We start from the raw sequence: 14,884 nt of genomic DNA, 5'->3' as shown, positions 1-14,884 counted from the left end.
CCAGGCTCTGCCCATGGCAGACATTGCTAATCAACAACAGCACTGCTAACCAGTGCTTGGATACAGCTTTCTAGATCCTTCTCAAACTAAGACCTTGAGCAGCCACTAAGCCAAGGTCATGTTTATGGCTGGGGAAAATGCTCCTAAAATAAGAACTCTGCTTTAGCAATCAGGATCATCCACTATCTGGCCCCAGAGCCTGCCTGTCCCCTCTCTGTCCCCCAGCCCTGGTCAGTGATCATTTGCAGTTCTTCACACACAATAGGATGCCTCCTTGTCTCAACCTCAATTTGGCTGTGTCCCACCTGTCCCCAATCTTTTCCCTCTTAGCAAACTCCTATTTGTCCTCTAAAACCCAACTGAAATGGCTCCTTCTCTCTATGGGCCATGGATGGGCCCTTATACCCCATTAAATGCCTCTTATTGGTGTTCTCAGAGCCTCCTGCCTCACATGTAAACATGTCTCAAAGAACTCCAATGCTTTCTTCTTCCTCCTTCTTTTAGTTAGGCTCCTGGAGGGTTGTCATGAAGCTGTCAGTGTAGAGCAAGGGAGACAGACCAGTAAGAAGGTAGCTTAAATGAGCTCGGTGGAAGGTGATGGTGGCTCAAACTCGGTGCCTTGAGCTCACCAGGGCCTGGCCATGTTGGAATACCTATTTGATGGCCAAATGAAGGGCCTAACTGGTCAGTGAACAAGAGAGTCTATACAGCAGCAAGACCAGGGTCTACACTTGACAGTGCAGATTGAACTTTCACCTCCCTCACTCCACATGCTGTATCTCTTGCTCTATCTCTCTCTGTGTCTGGGTACCCTGGGACTTGAACTCAGGGCTGTCCCTGAGCTGTTTTTTTTTTTTTTTTTTGCCCAAGGCTAGTGCACTTGAGCCACAGCTCCACTTCTGACTTTCTTAGCAGTTTATTGGAGATGAGAGTCTCTTGGATTTTCCTGCCTGAGCTGGCTTTGAACCTCAAACCCCAGCTCTCAGCCTCCCAAGTAGCCAGGATTATAGGTGTGAGTCACCAGCTTCTTGGCTTCTGTACTTCTCTTAGTGGGACCTGGAATCACAGCCACCTTCAGGCCCTGGGTCCCCGGAGGCCTTCTGTTCCCAAGCTGCCTCTCTCTAGGAGATTAAGTACACAGAGCTTCTAAGCCTGCATTTTTTTTTTTTTTTTTTGCCAGTCCTGGGCTTGAACTCAGGGCCTGAGTATTGTTCCTGAGCTTCTTTTGTTCAAGGATAGCGCTCTACCATTTGAGCCACAGCGCCACTTCCAGTTTTTTCTGTTTATGTGCTACTGAGAATTGAACCCAGGTTTTCACGCATGTTAGGCAAGCACTCTACCACTATGCCACATTCCCAGCCCCAGAGCCTGCTCTTTACTCGCCCATTTCTGACATCTGCTGCCTTCTCCCTTGCTCTTAAAGTGCCATTTCCTGGCACCATCTGTGATCATGGTTCCCTCCTTCAGTGACCATCCTCTCAGCCCCCATCCAAGACCCAGGGTGGGAAGAGGGGCCCCAGGAGACTGTCCTATATAAGTTCTGCACAGGACTGAGACTGTTAGAACAGTGATGCTTGGGGTACATCCACCCTGTTCTGTGTGCATTCAAGCACCTTGGCCTCTTCTTTTCCCAGCTATAAAAGAAAGGCTATAGCAACAGTGATGAGTCTCACTGTCCCTTCCTCTCTTTCCCACTGGCTTTGTGATGTACTATGAGGACAAGGATCCCAGTGTGGATCTGGGCTTGGTAAGTAAGAGTGGGGCAATCAGTTAGCAAGATCTGCCCAGGTACAGGAAGGGGCAATAACCACAAGAATACCACGTGGCCAGCCATTGACACTGTGCAGATCAGATTCCCTCCTGCACAGGGTCCTTCCTGGAGGTGGCAAGCCAGCTCCCCAGGCTACAGGAAAATAACAGACCGGCAGAGTCCTCTCCAAGCTTACCTGTCGTAATCCTGGATGATCTGCCCCACCGCCCAGATGGCTGACAGGTATTCGTTGGTGCCCATGGGGTTGATATAGTGCAGAGAAGAAGGGTCGAGGGGATTCCCATTGGAGGCTGTGAAGTCTATTCCCACCTGTGGAGTAGGGAGAAAGGCCACTCAACATAGCTGCTGGGAAGAGGCTGAAGGGACCCCGGAATACCACTGGTCTCCAAGCCCCAAGCCTCTATATAACATGGCCTGAAGCCAGAAGTGTCTGATTCTATCACTCTTCAGCTCTAACACCATCCATAGCTCCCTCCTGCCCAAACATACAGTCTACTGCCCAGGTGTGATACCAGACAAATTCATAGCCCTCTGGCTCCTTGGTCTCCTCACTATCATCTACCCACCCTTTCAACTGTTCCTGTTCCCAGACCTTTATCTGTAAGGCTTCCTGGGCCTGAAGACCTGGGCCAGCTTTTTTTCCCCTAATCCTTTTTCCTGGCCCTATTAAGCTGCCTCTGCCCCACTGAACCTCTCCCAGATCCTTACCCCAAACCCAAGCCACCTGTGCCCTCTCCTCTGGGGCCAGACATGTTGTTGCCCCTGGAAAGTCCTTCCTGAGGTTTAGCTCAAATCCCTTCTGTGGCAATAAAGCCTAAGTCCCCGGGAGGCTGGGGAGAAAGGACTTACGGTGAACATGAGCTGGCAGCCACCCAGGATGTAGTCCAGGAAGGAGTAGTCTCGGTGAATCTGGAAGAAGTAGAACTCAGTGGGTCACACTGGTCACCCATGCCCTCAGGGAGGTGTCACTCAATGTCCCCACGTTGGTAGCCACCAGGAGGCCAAAACCAGCAGATGAGATTGATCTAATTACAACAAATCCCAGAGCTCTTGGCAATAAAGGCCTCAGAAGACAGTTGTCAGTGGGCAGGGATACTAGCATGAGTGTGTGTGTGTGTGTGTGTGTGTGTGTGTGTGTGTGTGTGTGTGTGTGTGTGTGTGTGTGTGTGTGTGCACGTGTGTGCAGACACACAGTTCCAGGCAGGGTCCCAGTGCCAGCATTAATCAATTACCCCATGGTGCAAGTCTCCTTACTCAGTGTTGTCTGGTCCCTAACCTCCTCCCAGCCCTAAATGCTGTCTAAACAGGAGTCCTGGCCTGGGGCCATGGCCTCCTCATGAGTTAATGAAGTTGTTCCTGACTGCATCCGTTTGGCTGGCCTTGCCTCCTCCTGGCACGGGTGCACTGGCCTTTCCATTTCAGTGGCGTTGGATGCTTTCTCCCACGGACATGGGAGAAGTTCATTTAAGCTCATTAATGGGGGAGAGGGAAAGGCTGAGCAGGAAAAAAGGAGAGGAGTGATGGAGTGATGTGTGGGAAATGAGGACAGAAATGGTGCCTGGTCTTTGCAGAATGAATTTTTGTGGCATTGCCACTGAAGCGTGGTGACGATCCCATGACAGCTGGTGTCCCGACTAGAAATGGACGTCAGGGCCTGACTGGCCTCTGAGAAAGCAGTCACACAAGCCCTGTACCTTACCTTATACCCAAGCCCAGGCTCTTGCTGTCTAGCCCAGGGCTCTTGTCCTAATGTCTTACCTGTCCAGCAGGTAGGTGACCACCACCTATCCATGACAACAGCGTGGCCACTTCTGCTGTGAGCTCTGCTGCATTGTAGGCCTCAGTGGCCCAGCTATATCTTGGGGACCACAGGTGCCTGGGCCTCACTGATGCTAGGGAAGAAAGTGCCCCATCCCTGGTCCCCTGCCCACCAATGCCCAGCATGCACTGAGTAAGCCACCAGCGGTGGGCATGGCAGCGGTGACTGCTAACAATTTGCAACCAGGGATAGAGGGAATATGAGGTGAATCGTCCATGCTCTATCTTGCTCACCTACCCACTCTTACAGATGTGGAGACGGAGGCTCAGTGAGCCAATGCATGGCAGGGGCAGACCTGACGCCAGGCCTCACTGATGCGTGGTAGGATGCCCATCCGCAGTGCTCCCGCCACTCACCTTGCAGGAGCGCAAAATGATCACACCAGAGTTTCTGTAGCTCTTCTTCTTCCTCTGCTTCTTGGGGTTGATGCACTCCAACTCCAGCTGCCACCGGAGCGGAGAGAGGCTCAGCTGCGGCTGAGTGGGGTCAGACCCCCACAAACCCTCCCGAGTCTCCATCCCTGCCATGACACGGGACAGCTGGCCCCGTGCCCGACACGGCAGGAGACTCGCAACTGCCCCTCCAGGCCCCGACCATGCTCAGAGCCCAGGGCCTGACCTTGGGCTTAAGAACAGCTGTGACTACACGCCACAGGCCAGGCCTGCTCCATCTCACTTCATCCTGCCCTACACCTCTGCCCCCCAGACAGACGGAGAAACTGAGGCTCAGGCACCGTGAGAAGTGCTCAGGAAGAGGCAGGATTTAAACCCCAGTGCGCCTGACTCAGAGCCCCGGGGCCCCGGAGGTGGCTGACGGGGGCCCACAGCTCACCGGGACGCCGTCGCGAGCCTCACTCATCTGCAACACGGAAGTCTGGAACTCACCGATGAAGTCGTGGCCACCATCATTGTCATAGTCGTAGCACATGACCTGGGGTGGGCCCAGCATGGTCACCTCGGGGCTGTCCTGTGTCAGGACCTCGAGAAAACCCTAGCATCTGTCTCAATGTCTTTGGGGCTCCAGCGATGCCTCCTACAGGAAGCCTTTCTGGACTAGCCAGGAAGGAGGCTCCAGGTGCACAGAGCTCACCTCCCGACACCGCTGACCTGGTCCTCTCTGGTTGGGATCTTCCGGCTCCTATTAGCTTTTGAACTTTGGGCCTCACTCAGCTTGCTTTCTTGGTGGGCATTCTATCACTTGAACCATGCCTCCAGGTCAGCTTTTTGCTGGCTAATTTTGGAAAAAAGTCACATGACCTTTCTGCTCAGGCTGGCTTTTTTTTTTTTTTTAACAATTTGTTTTGTGCCATCATTGGAGCTTGAACTCAGGGCCTGGACGCTGTCCTTTAGCATTTTCATTCAAGGCTTAGCTCCACTTCCAGCTTTTTGGCCCTTAACCAGAGATAAGTATCTCTTGGACTTTCCTTCCCAGACTGGCTCTGAGCCACAATCCTCAGATCTCAGCCTCCTGAGTAGCTAGGATCATAGGTGTGAGCCATCCATCACCCAGCTTAGACTGCTCTTCTTAGCTGAGATGGTGACAGCGGCCATGATAGTGGGAGGCTGAAGGCAGAGACTGTTACACCCATCCTACTGACAGGTACTCAGAAGCTCAGAGAGTAAAACCCGGCCAAAGCCTCAACAGCACCAAGCAATCACCAGGGACCAGGGCCCAAGTGCTTTGGAACCATCCACACCCCCATCCTTTTAGAGAGACAGTGGCCACAGTCCTCCTGTGACCATACTTGCAGGGCAGGTGTGTCTTTATAATCCCAGCCAACAGTGCCGCAGGCTTTCTGGAAGGACGGGCATTGTAGAAGCAGGGCTCTGGGAGACCCTATCTAGGGAAACACAGGACCCAGCTTCCCACGCCCACCCTGCAAGAGGGGGGCTATCTTAGTGAAATCTCGGGCAGGGCGAGGTGCAGGCCCCTGAGCCCATTACCTGGATGGGCTTCTCCAAATCTCCGTCGCACAAGGACACCAGGGGCACGGTGAATGGCTTCCACACGGGGTCCAGTGTGTACTTGATCACCTGCGGGGCAGCGAGGGGCAGGACTGCGCTCAGGCCCAGTGAGGATGGGGCTGCAGAGATGGGGGCCCTCTGTGATAGCCCAGGCCCCACACCCACCTCAGTCCTGTGCACCAGCATCCATTTGCCATCGTCCCCTGGCTTGTAAAACTCCAGAAACGGGTCTGATTTCCCAAAGAGATCCTGTGGGAGGGGAGACAGGACATGAGCAAGGGACACACACGGCTTGACTTGGGCATGATGTAGCCTGGACACCTCCCATTGCACAGCTGGGCCAGCCTGGCCCCTTCCCTTTGGACTCTGTAAAGCTAGGTAAGAGACTGGGGCAGCTGCAGCCCTGCTGAGCCTGAGAATCCAAGAATGCTGGAGCCAAAGCCTCTATGGCACAGAAGGACCTCAGCCCCCTCCCCCACCTCCAGTATAGGCCCAGGCTACCCAGACAGGAGTTTATTTTAGTGAGGCTGAAAATAACAACTATGTTGTTGAAGGAATTACTGACGGGATCGATGGCCTTTAGAGATCCTGTAAAGAGGTTAAATGCCAGTGAGTAGATGGAAAGCAAAATGAGTAGAGTCTCCATTAGAAATGGAAATGTGGGAGGGCGGGCTGACCAAGGCTGCTGCCATTTCCATGAGGTGTCAGAGGTCATGTGGTGTCAGAGGTCGTGTGGAAGAGCATCAGAGAGGGCACCACGAGAATCATGAGAATGTTTAAGGAAGAGCGAAAGACTGAGTGTAAGTGCGAAGGTCCTGAGACGAGAGGGCTCCTGGTTTAATCTGTGGCAAGGAACGGGACCCCTGTTCTCACACAAGCCCTCCCATGCTGCTCACCTTCTTGTCCAGCTTCCTGCCTGCCAGGCTCAGAGTGATGACCCGGTTGTCTGACAGCTCCTGGGCAGCGATCTGTAAGGTAGGGGGTAATGAGGGGGTGCCAGCTACTCCCACTCTTCAACTAGCCAGGCACAGTGGGTGCAGGGTGCCCCAGATCCAACTTGTCTGGCCTTGGAAGGGGGACGGGGTGCAGGAAAGTGGATTGGTCTCTGGGCTTCCTCAAATCTTGGTTTCCAGTTTCTAGAATCCCATCCAGCTATGAGCAACTAGAAGCGACTCCGTGTGGCTCAGGAGAGGGGGCTTAGGGTGTGGGGGAGATGACCCAGGGACCAGATTGGGGGCAGGGAGGTCCTTGAGCCGTGGGGAGAGGTTTGGGAGTAGAGTGTAGTACAGTCTCCCCAGGCTCCCTCTGTAGTCCCCACCATCCTCAGAGGGCCAAGGGACCAGTGCTACAGCATCTGCACTGTGCAGCTGGGGAAAATGAGGCCCCCAGCAAGGGTACGAGCCAGCTAAACACCCTGAGGTGTCCCATCCACTGGCCATCTGTCCTGTCTTCTCCACAGCCATGGACCTCTAACCACAGCCCAGCCGGCTGTGACCTGAAGGCTGCCAAGAGTCCTCTCTGGCGGCCCTGACCCCCCCTCCTCCAGCAACACAAGCAGGCTGAAGTCCTCTCAGCCTGGCTAGGGCTTCCTCTCACTTCTCGGCCTCCAAGATGGCCTCCCAAGGCAAGCTAGTCTTCTGCCTCAGGCACCACAGCCTCTCCCCTTTCGGTCCTCCAGCTGGCCTCATGGGAGGGCAGAACCTAGCATCACCCCATTTCCCAGAGGAGGCCAGAAAGGAGGCCTAGCGCGGAGGCTGGGCACCTTGCACACAGTCTAGGATGCTCAGGGGACAGGATGGATGGAGTCGGTTTGCCTTGAACCCAGGGCATGAAGTAAAGGAATGAGAGCTAAGTGCGGGAGGGTGGGGTCCTGCATGGCTCTCATCCGCCGTGGGCAGCATGGGCCAGGGAGGGGCAGACAGACAGACATAGACTGCACATTGCAGGGGTCAGCTGCCTTGGGAGATGTGCTCAGGGGCTTCCTCGGGTCTCACTGCCCTCATCTGTGAAATGGGGGGGGGGGCTGCTTTCTAGGGCTCCGAGGAAGGAGGCAATCCTCTGCAGGAAGGGCTTGTGCAAGGCTGAGATCACTGCGCATCCCAGGGGGAAATCATTGCGCATCGCTGAAATCACTGTGCATCACATACTCGATCAGAGCCCTGTGCGTGTGTGTGTGTGTGTGTGTGTGTGTGTGTGTGTGTGTGTGCGCCAGGCTGCTGAAAGCCCAGGGGAGGAAGGCGGGGGGGGGGGGCAGTACAGGGAGGAGGGCGCTGTGAGGATGCTGGAGACCCCTGGGATGAGAAGATAGCTCCTGACCCAGGAACTGCTGAGTGTGGGGCCTTCTGACTGGCAGCCCCCCCCAGCACGGCAGCCCCCAGCGCGGTATTTGTGGAGCCAGGAGCCGTTGCTAAGAGACCTGTTGCTAAGTTGTAAGTTGGGCCTTTTTACTCCCAACAAAGCTGGTGATTATCTTCCAGAGGAGCAGCCCATTGATGGGGGAGGGCGGGGGGAGGGGGGAGGATGGAGGGGGAGCCATACCGTAATCATGCCCTTCCCTGCGGGCTTGTCATTCAGCAGCACCAGAGGCCGAGTGATCTTCTTGCTGGAGACAATCTAAAAGGGGTGGGGGTGGGGGTGGAAACAAGAGATGGGGGAAGGGCTCAGGGTGGTGGTGGGGAAGGCTCTCAGGGGCAGGGGGTCCTTAACGGCCAGTCCACCTGCTGCCTCTTGCCAAGACTGGCTTAACCGCAGGTGCAGGATCCTGGGCACAATGGCACAGTGACCAGCATTTGCCAAGCTGGGAAAGCCCAGAGAAGGGAAGCCACTCTCCCAGGGTCCCACAGCTAGGTCTGGCAGTCTAACAGGCACGGAGCTGGCTTGCTCTCTGGATAAAGCTCCCTGCAGGGCTCACCCCACAAGGTCTTCCCCAGCACATGCACAGACCCCGCCTGCCTCGGTGGGAGCCCCCACGCACAGGGCAAACTGTGATGTTTCCCATGTTATTTCCATATGTCCAGCTGATAACACATGCACCCAGGGGTGCACGGAAGAGACCCACTGAAAAGCTCTTCGTGGGTGTGCCTGTCCGCTGCACCCCACTTCATGACAAGGTACCCAGTCTACAGTGTACCCCAAACACTGTATCACCAGCTCCCCTGCCCTCTAGAGCAGAGGGGGGGCTCAGCCTAGGCCTGGCCTGGCCAGGGATGGGCAGACAGGACTGGAGACACGGCTGGGGGCAGTGGCTCAGGGAAAGTCGCACAGCTGTTTCAGCCCGAGGCTGTGTGTCCATCCCTGCCCTGCCTAGCACCAAGCTCTGGGCTGCTGTCCTGGCCCGTGTGGGTTCCCTGCCCCACCTATGTCTTTAAGACCTGCTCCTGCATTACCTTTTTAGTTTTTTTCTTCTTCAGACCTATGTAGGCCAGGTTAGCCTCTAACTTGCTATCCTCCTGCCTCAGCCTCCCAAATAATAGGCTTACAAACTGTGATTCCATGACATCTGGCTTCTAATCTTCTGTTTCATTCCTTTACCATTCCTCTAGGCTAGACAGACTTATAACCATCATCTTGAAGTGAAATTTGGGGAAACTGAGGTCCAGAAGGAGGTGAGGGCTTGTCTAAGAGCATTCAGCTGGCTGCCAGTTCACTCATGCCTATAAGCCTGGCTACTTTCTAGAGACGCTCTAGAGGATCACAGTACAAAGCCAGCTTGAGAAGAAAAGACCTCAAGACTACATCTCCTATTAATCAGCAAAAAGCTGAGTTGGAGGCATGGCTCAAGTGATAGAGCATTAGGCATGTGAAGCAAACTGAGCAGTTGGAGGGTTCTAAGTTCAAATCCCGGTAGTAGCCAAAATGCTAAAAAACAAAACAAACAAACAGAAATGAGACAAAGCCATAAGAACTGAGACTGGGGTGGGGGGCTTCTGGCTCTGTCCTGCCTAGACTCCAGCATCAGAGCCCAGGACTGAGCTGGATAGGGAAGTGTGGCTCAGAGAGGAAAAGAAAAGCACTCAAGGCCACACAGTAGGTGGGACGGCAAGCATGGGTGTCTCGTTGTTCCTTCTGCAGGACACCAAGACCATACCTGAGCTGGGTGCTGGTGGCTCACGCCTGTAATCCTAACTACGCAGGGGGCTGCGATCTGAGGATCTTAGTTCCAAGCCAGCTGGGCAGGAAAGTTCATGAGACTCTTATCTCCAATAAACTACTCAGAAAAAGCCGAAAGAAAGTAGCACTGTGGCCAAATGGTACAGCATGATCCTTGAGCACAAAGATGCTCAGGAAGGCCAGGTGCAGGTGGCTCACGCCTGTAATCCTAGCTACTCAGGAGGCTGAGATCTGAGGATCCTGGTTCAAAGCCAGTCAGGGCAGGAAAGTCTGTGAGACTTTTATCTCCAAGAAACCACTAGAAAACCAGAAGTGGTGCTATGGCTCAAGCAGTAGAGCACTTGCCTTGAGCTGCAGAGCTGAGGGATAGCGCCCAGGCCCAGGCCCCACAAAAAACAAACAAACAACAACAAAAAGACCACGCCTGATGAATTTCACATCACTAGGGATAGAACCTAGGACTCTGTGCCTATGAGGTGGGCGCTGTGGTGCTGAGCCAGCCCACACCTGATGACTTCTAATCACCAGATCCCTGCTCAGGCTGCCACAGGGCATGGCTGCCGCTGCCGGCAGGTCTCCAGCCTGGACCCACTCCACCCAGCCACATTCCCTCTGGGCCTGTTGGTTCCCCGGCCATCCACATCCACACACAAGGAGCCAGCAGGGAGAGACTGAGGGCAGCGCCCCACGCCTGCCCGAGGGAGGAGCTGGACTGACCGTGCCCAGGCTACAGGAGAAATGGCCCAGAAAGTCATGCTCGTCCAGCTGCGTGCTGGACTTGTCCTGGTCAAACAGGGCGAACTTGAGCTTCTGCACCTCTTCGAAGTGGTAGTCGAGGACAAACTTCTTGGAGAAGGCAGGGTTGAGGTTGTTGATGGCCGTTTCTGTCCTGTCGTACTGGCACAGGGGGCAGGGAAGCAGAGGAGTCAGTGTCCACCTTTTCCTTCCACACAGAAGCACACAGAGGTCACGGGATGGACCCAAGCTTGAACGGCAGAGCCAAATGTCAAAACCCAGGCCTGACTGTTACAGCCCTGCTTCATTCCCTGGTGCCAGGGTCAGAGGTCAGGCCCTGGCCTGGCCTGGGCCAGTGACAAGAGGACAAATTCCCCTCCCCAGCTAGGCCTCAGTTCCCACTGCTGAAAAATGGAGGCTTTAACACTTTATACCTTTGAAGCCCTTTCTTTGCTCCTATACATTTTACACAGAAATAGGAGGGAGGGGTGCGGGGGGTGGGTAGGGTGGGGAGGGTCAGGGTTACCACACTCCAGATGTTCACATCTTGCATAGAATGAGGGACTTCCACAGCTGACACACTCCCTGTGGGAGACCCCCAAGCTGGGAGGTATTGTGGGTGGGTACCTGGCAGCACTGACCGGAACAGAAACCCTGTCTCTTGACCTCTGGACCCTGAGGCCGCAAACCACGGAGTGTGGGTGACAGTCTATTTTGGGGGCCTGGCCGGTGTTGACTTTCCCTCTCACCTGGGCCATTTCCAAGGCAGGGATGGAAGAGGTCTTGGCCTGTGCTATTTATAGCCAGGGTGGCCGGGCTGGGGAAGGTGGGGGGCACACAGATGGCTGGGGACCAGGTGAGCCCTAAGAAGGGAGATTTCATTCCCAAAGAGGGTGCAGGAGTTCCATGGACCTGGTAGGGAGGACTGTGCTCCAGACTCGCCTAAACTGGCCTGGGGCGCTCCCCAGAGCCCAGGGCGGTCCCTCTGTCTGTCTTCCATCTGTATGCCATCATGCCAGGTAGCCCAGGGTAGCCCCTACCCACTCTGGGCTCGATCCCCTTGGCGAACAAACCCAGCTCCTTTCTTTTTTTCTTTTTCATTTTGTTGGTCATGGGGCTTGAACTCAGGGCCTCAGTGCTGTCCCTGAGCTCTTCCACTCAAAGGTAGTGCTCTACCACTTTGAGCCACAGCGCCACTTTTGTCTTTTTCTTTTTCTTTTCTTTTCTTTTTGAGTGGTTAAGTGGAGATAAGAGTCTTACACGGCCTTCTCTGTGGGCTGGCTTCAAATCACAATCCTCAGATCTCAGCCTCCAGAGCAGGTAGGATTATAGTGTGAGCCACCAGTGCCTAGCTTCAGCTCTTCAGTTAGCCGCCCACCATGGCCCGGGGCTCTTGGAAATTTTACACACACGCAGACTGGACAGGACCCTAAGCTGGTAATAGAAGCTCCTCCTCAGAGGTGACCAACACATCTCCACTGGCTTCTCTAGGGTCATCTGAACTTTCTGAACTTCCCACAACAGATGCCGTTTCCTTTTGGACCGGGAAATGAAGCAAGTCTCCTAACCTCTGGCGGTGTGAGCAGTGTAGGTCTCTCAATCCTTCCCGGGCTGCCTCTCTGCCTGGCCCTCAGGCCAGTCTTGTAGCTTAGGTGTCCTTGACTGGGACACCTTGCAATGTCCCCAGCTTTGGGGCCCTCTGCTGTCAGCCCTATTTCAAAGGTGAAGAGAAGGCTCAGAAAGGGGCAACCACCTGCCTAAAGCCACACTGGAAGTAGCATGGCTAGGCCTGAACTAGTTCCCAGGCAGATGCCCAAGTTTCCTGTTTGCCTTTCTTGGGGACTGTGTGCTCATTACAAAATAAAGTGAGAAGGGGTTATGAGTGGAAGTGAGCACTGGGTGCCGGTGGCTCACACATGTAATCCTAGCTACTCAGGAGGCTGAGATCTGAGCATCAAAGTTTGAAGCCAACCTGAACAGGAAAGTCTGTGAGACTCTTATCTCTAATGAACCAGCAAAAGGCCAAAAGTGGAGCTGTGGCTCAAGTGGTAGAGCACCGGCCTTTAGTGAAAAAGCTAAGAGAGAGCTCCTAGGTCCTGAATTCAAACCCCAGCTGTTACACACACACACACACACACACACACACACACACACACACACACACACACACACACACACACACACACACACACACACACACACACACACACACGCAAATTAGCATTTTGCAAAACTATGAAAGTTTTTTGTATTTTTTTTTGTCATGGGGCTTGAACTCTGGGCCTGGGCGCTGTCCGTCAGCTCTTCAGCTCAAGGTGAGCGCTCTACCACTTGAGCTACAGAGCCACTTCCGTTTTTCTAGTGGTTTATTGGAGATAGGAGTCTCACAGTCTTTCCTGCCTGGGCTGGCTTTGAACCGGGATCCTCAGATCTCAGCCTCCTGAGTAGCTAGGATTACAGGCATGAGCCACCAGAGCCCGGCTAAGTTTTTGTATTTTTTTAAGTTGAGGCTTTTCTTAACTAACCAAGTGGCTCTATCACTTAAGCTATACTCTAGCCTCCAAAAGTTTTTTGTTGTTGTTGTTTTTTGTCAGTCGGGGGGGGCTTGAACTCTGGGCCTGGGTGCTGTCCCTGAGCTTTTCAGCTCAAGGCCAGTAATCTACCACTTGAACATAGCACCACTTCTGGTTTTCTGAGTGGTTTATTGGAGATTAGAGTCTCACAGATGTTCCTGCCCAGGCTGGCTTTGAAATGTGATCCTCAGATCTCAGTCTCTTGAGGAGCTAGGATTATAGGTGTGAGCCATCTGGGCTTCCCAAAAGTTTTAATCATATAATATAATGCTAAAACTATTGTGACATAAAATGACAAATAAAACATACACTTCTGTGTGACAATAATTTAGACATAGAGTTATTTTAAGTAATATGCTTAAAAGACATATATGTTCTTTGCAGTACTCAGATTTGAACTCAGAGTCCTGACACTTGCTAAGCAAGTACTCTACCACTTGAGCCATGCTCCCACCCTTAAATATACATAAAAGAAAAATGTAAGAGTAATGATTGTCTAAGGAATCCCCTTCTGCCAGCCCACATCGCACCTACTTCCAAGGGTTGCCTGGATCCCGAAGGAGCCCCCAGCCCAGCCATGGACCACCCTGTTCCACCACAGATGCCCGCAGAGGGCCTCACCTCCATCCACCTGCCATTGTTCTCTGTGAAAAGGACACAGAAGGGGTCAGACTTGGAGGTGACGTCCCGGTCCAGCAGGTTCTGGCCACTCACAGACAGCTCCACCTTGCACACGCAGTACTGGGAGCCCATGGGGGCAACCCCCGCGGCTGAGGGGGTCGGGATGTAGGCCATGGGGGTGGGTGAGGGCAGCAGCAGCTCCTGGCAGTCTGGGAGAGAGGAGGGAGGGTCAGGAGGGGACACACGTCACTGCGCTACCTTGCAGCCAGGAAGCCTCACCCACTGACCTTCAAGAAGTGGGAAGAATCTGGGGACTGGTGGCTCACACCTGTAATCCTAGCTACTCAGGAGGCTGCGCTCTGAGGAGCAAGGCTTGAAGCCAGCAGGCATATCCAAGAGGCTTTTTATCTCCAGTTAACCACCAAAGCCAGAAATGGAGCTGGGGCTCAACTGTTAGAGCAGTAGTCATGGGTACAGAGAGCTAAAGGACAGCGCCAAGGCTCTGAGTTCAAGTCCCAGAACTGGCACACAAAAAGTAAATAAATAAAGTAAGAGAGTAGAGACAGAAGGTGAGGGGTGAGGTAGTAACGTGGGCCAAGGCTGGAAGGAACGAGAATGGGAAAAACACACAGCTGAGGCGTGGCCAGGAAGTGCTGGAGCTTTTCTCTGCTTTGGTTAAGTCCTTGTCCACAAGAAGGGCACAGATCCCTGGCTTCCCAATACGTGTGGTATCCCACGGCCATGGTTAATGTGAAGCATGTGGCATTCCGTGGCTATGGCAGGTGTGACATGGGTGGCATTCCATGGCCAAGGTAGATGGGATATTTGGTAGCCAAGGCAGCTGTGAGATGTATGGCATTTTGTGGCTATGGTAGCTATGCGATGTGTGGTGTTCTGTGGCCACGGTAGATGTGAGACGTGTGGTATTTTGTGGCTACGGTAGCTGTGTGATGTGTGGCGTTCCGTGGCCATGGTAGATGTGCAGTGGCTCAGAGGGCTGTGATTGCTTTGGCCTCTGGGAAATTCATTTCCAGTAACTTAGCCAAAGCCTAGCCTGGCTCACCGTCTAGCACAGTGGCCCCTCACCTGCCCAGGCACAGTGACTTGCGAGCAAGATGCTGCAGCACACACTGATTGGACAGAAGAAGGATGAGCGTCTAAATGAGTGAACTGGAAACCCATCACCTCACTCCGTAGATGAGTCAGTGAACTAACACATCCACTCATCCATGACTCCCCCAAACCCCTGCCCAGGCTGGCGACAGGCATTTGCTCCCAGTAGGGGTTTCTG

General features: G+C 53.8%; 1 protein-coding gene across 2 annotated transcripts in view; it reads right to left on the bottom strand.

Moving 5' to 3' along the window:
• The window catches only part of Cpne2 (copine 2), a 38,166-nt gene that overhangs the window by 11,143 nt on the left and 12,139 nt on the right, over positions 1 to 14,884 (bottom strand). For both annotated transcript variants that reach the window (XM_069992355.1, XM_069992354.1), the window contains 10 exons: positions 13,594 to 13,802; positions 10,382 to 10,561; positions 8,093 to 8,167; positions 6,451 to 6,522; positions 5,720 to 5,803; positions 5,534 to 5,623; positions 4,422 to 4,520; positions 3,947 to 4,033; positions 2,621 to 2,680; positions 1,947 to 2,080 (listed from right to left, as the gene is read on the bottom strand). In XM_069992355.1, the coding sequence (XP_069848456.1) occupies positions 1,947 to 2,080; positions 2,621 to 2,680; positions 3,947 to 4,033; positions 4,422 to 4,520; positions 5,534 to 5,623; positions 5,720 to 5,803; positions 6,451 to 6,522; positions 8,093 to 8,167; positions 10,382 to 10,561; positions 13,594 to 13,767 (1,055 nt within the window). In that variant the 5' untranslated portion in view covers positions 13,768 to 13,802. The remainder of the gene's footprint in view (positions 1 to 1,946; positions 2,081 to 2,620; positions 2,681 to 3,946; positions 4,034 to 4,421; positions 4,521 to 5,533; positions 5,624 to 5,719; positions 5,804 to 6,450; positions 6,523 to 8,092; positions 8,168 to 10,381; positions 10,562 to 13,593; positions 13,803 to 14,884) is intronic.

Source organism: Dipodomys merriami, unplaced genomic scaffold (assembly GCF_024711535.1).
Source record: "Dipodomys merriami isolate MVZ:Mamm:240054 unplaced genomic scaffold, mDipMer1.0.p SCAF_41, whole genome shotgun sequence".
Taxonomy (NCBI): Eukaryota; Metazoa; Chordata; class Mammalia; order Rodentia; family Heteromyidae; genus Dipodomys; species Dipodomys merriami.
Note: the sequence above shows the minus strand (reverse complement) of the source record. Positions and strands in the feature narration are given on the sequence as shown.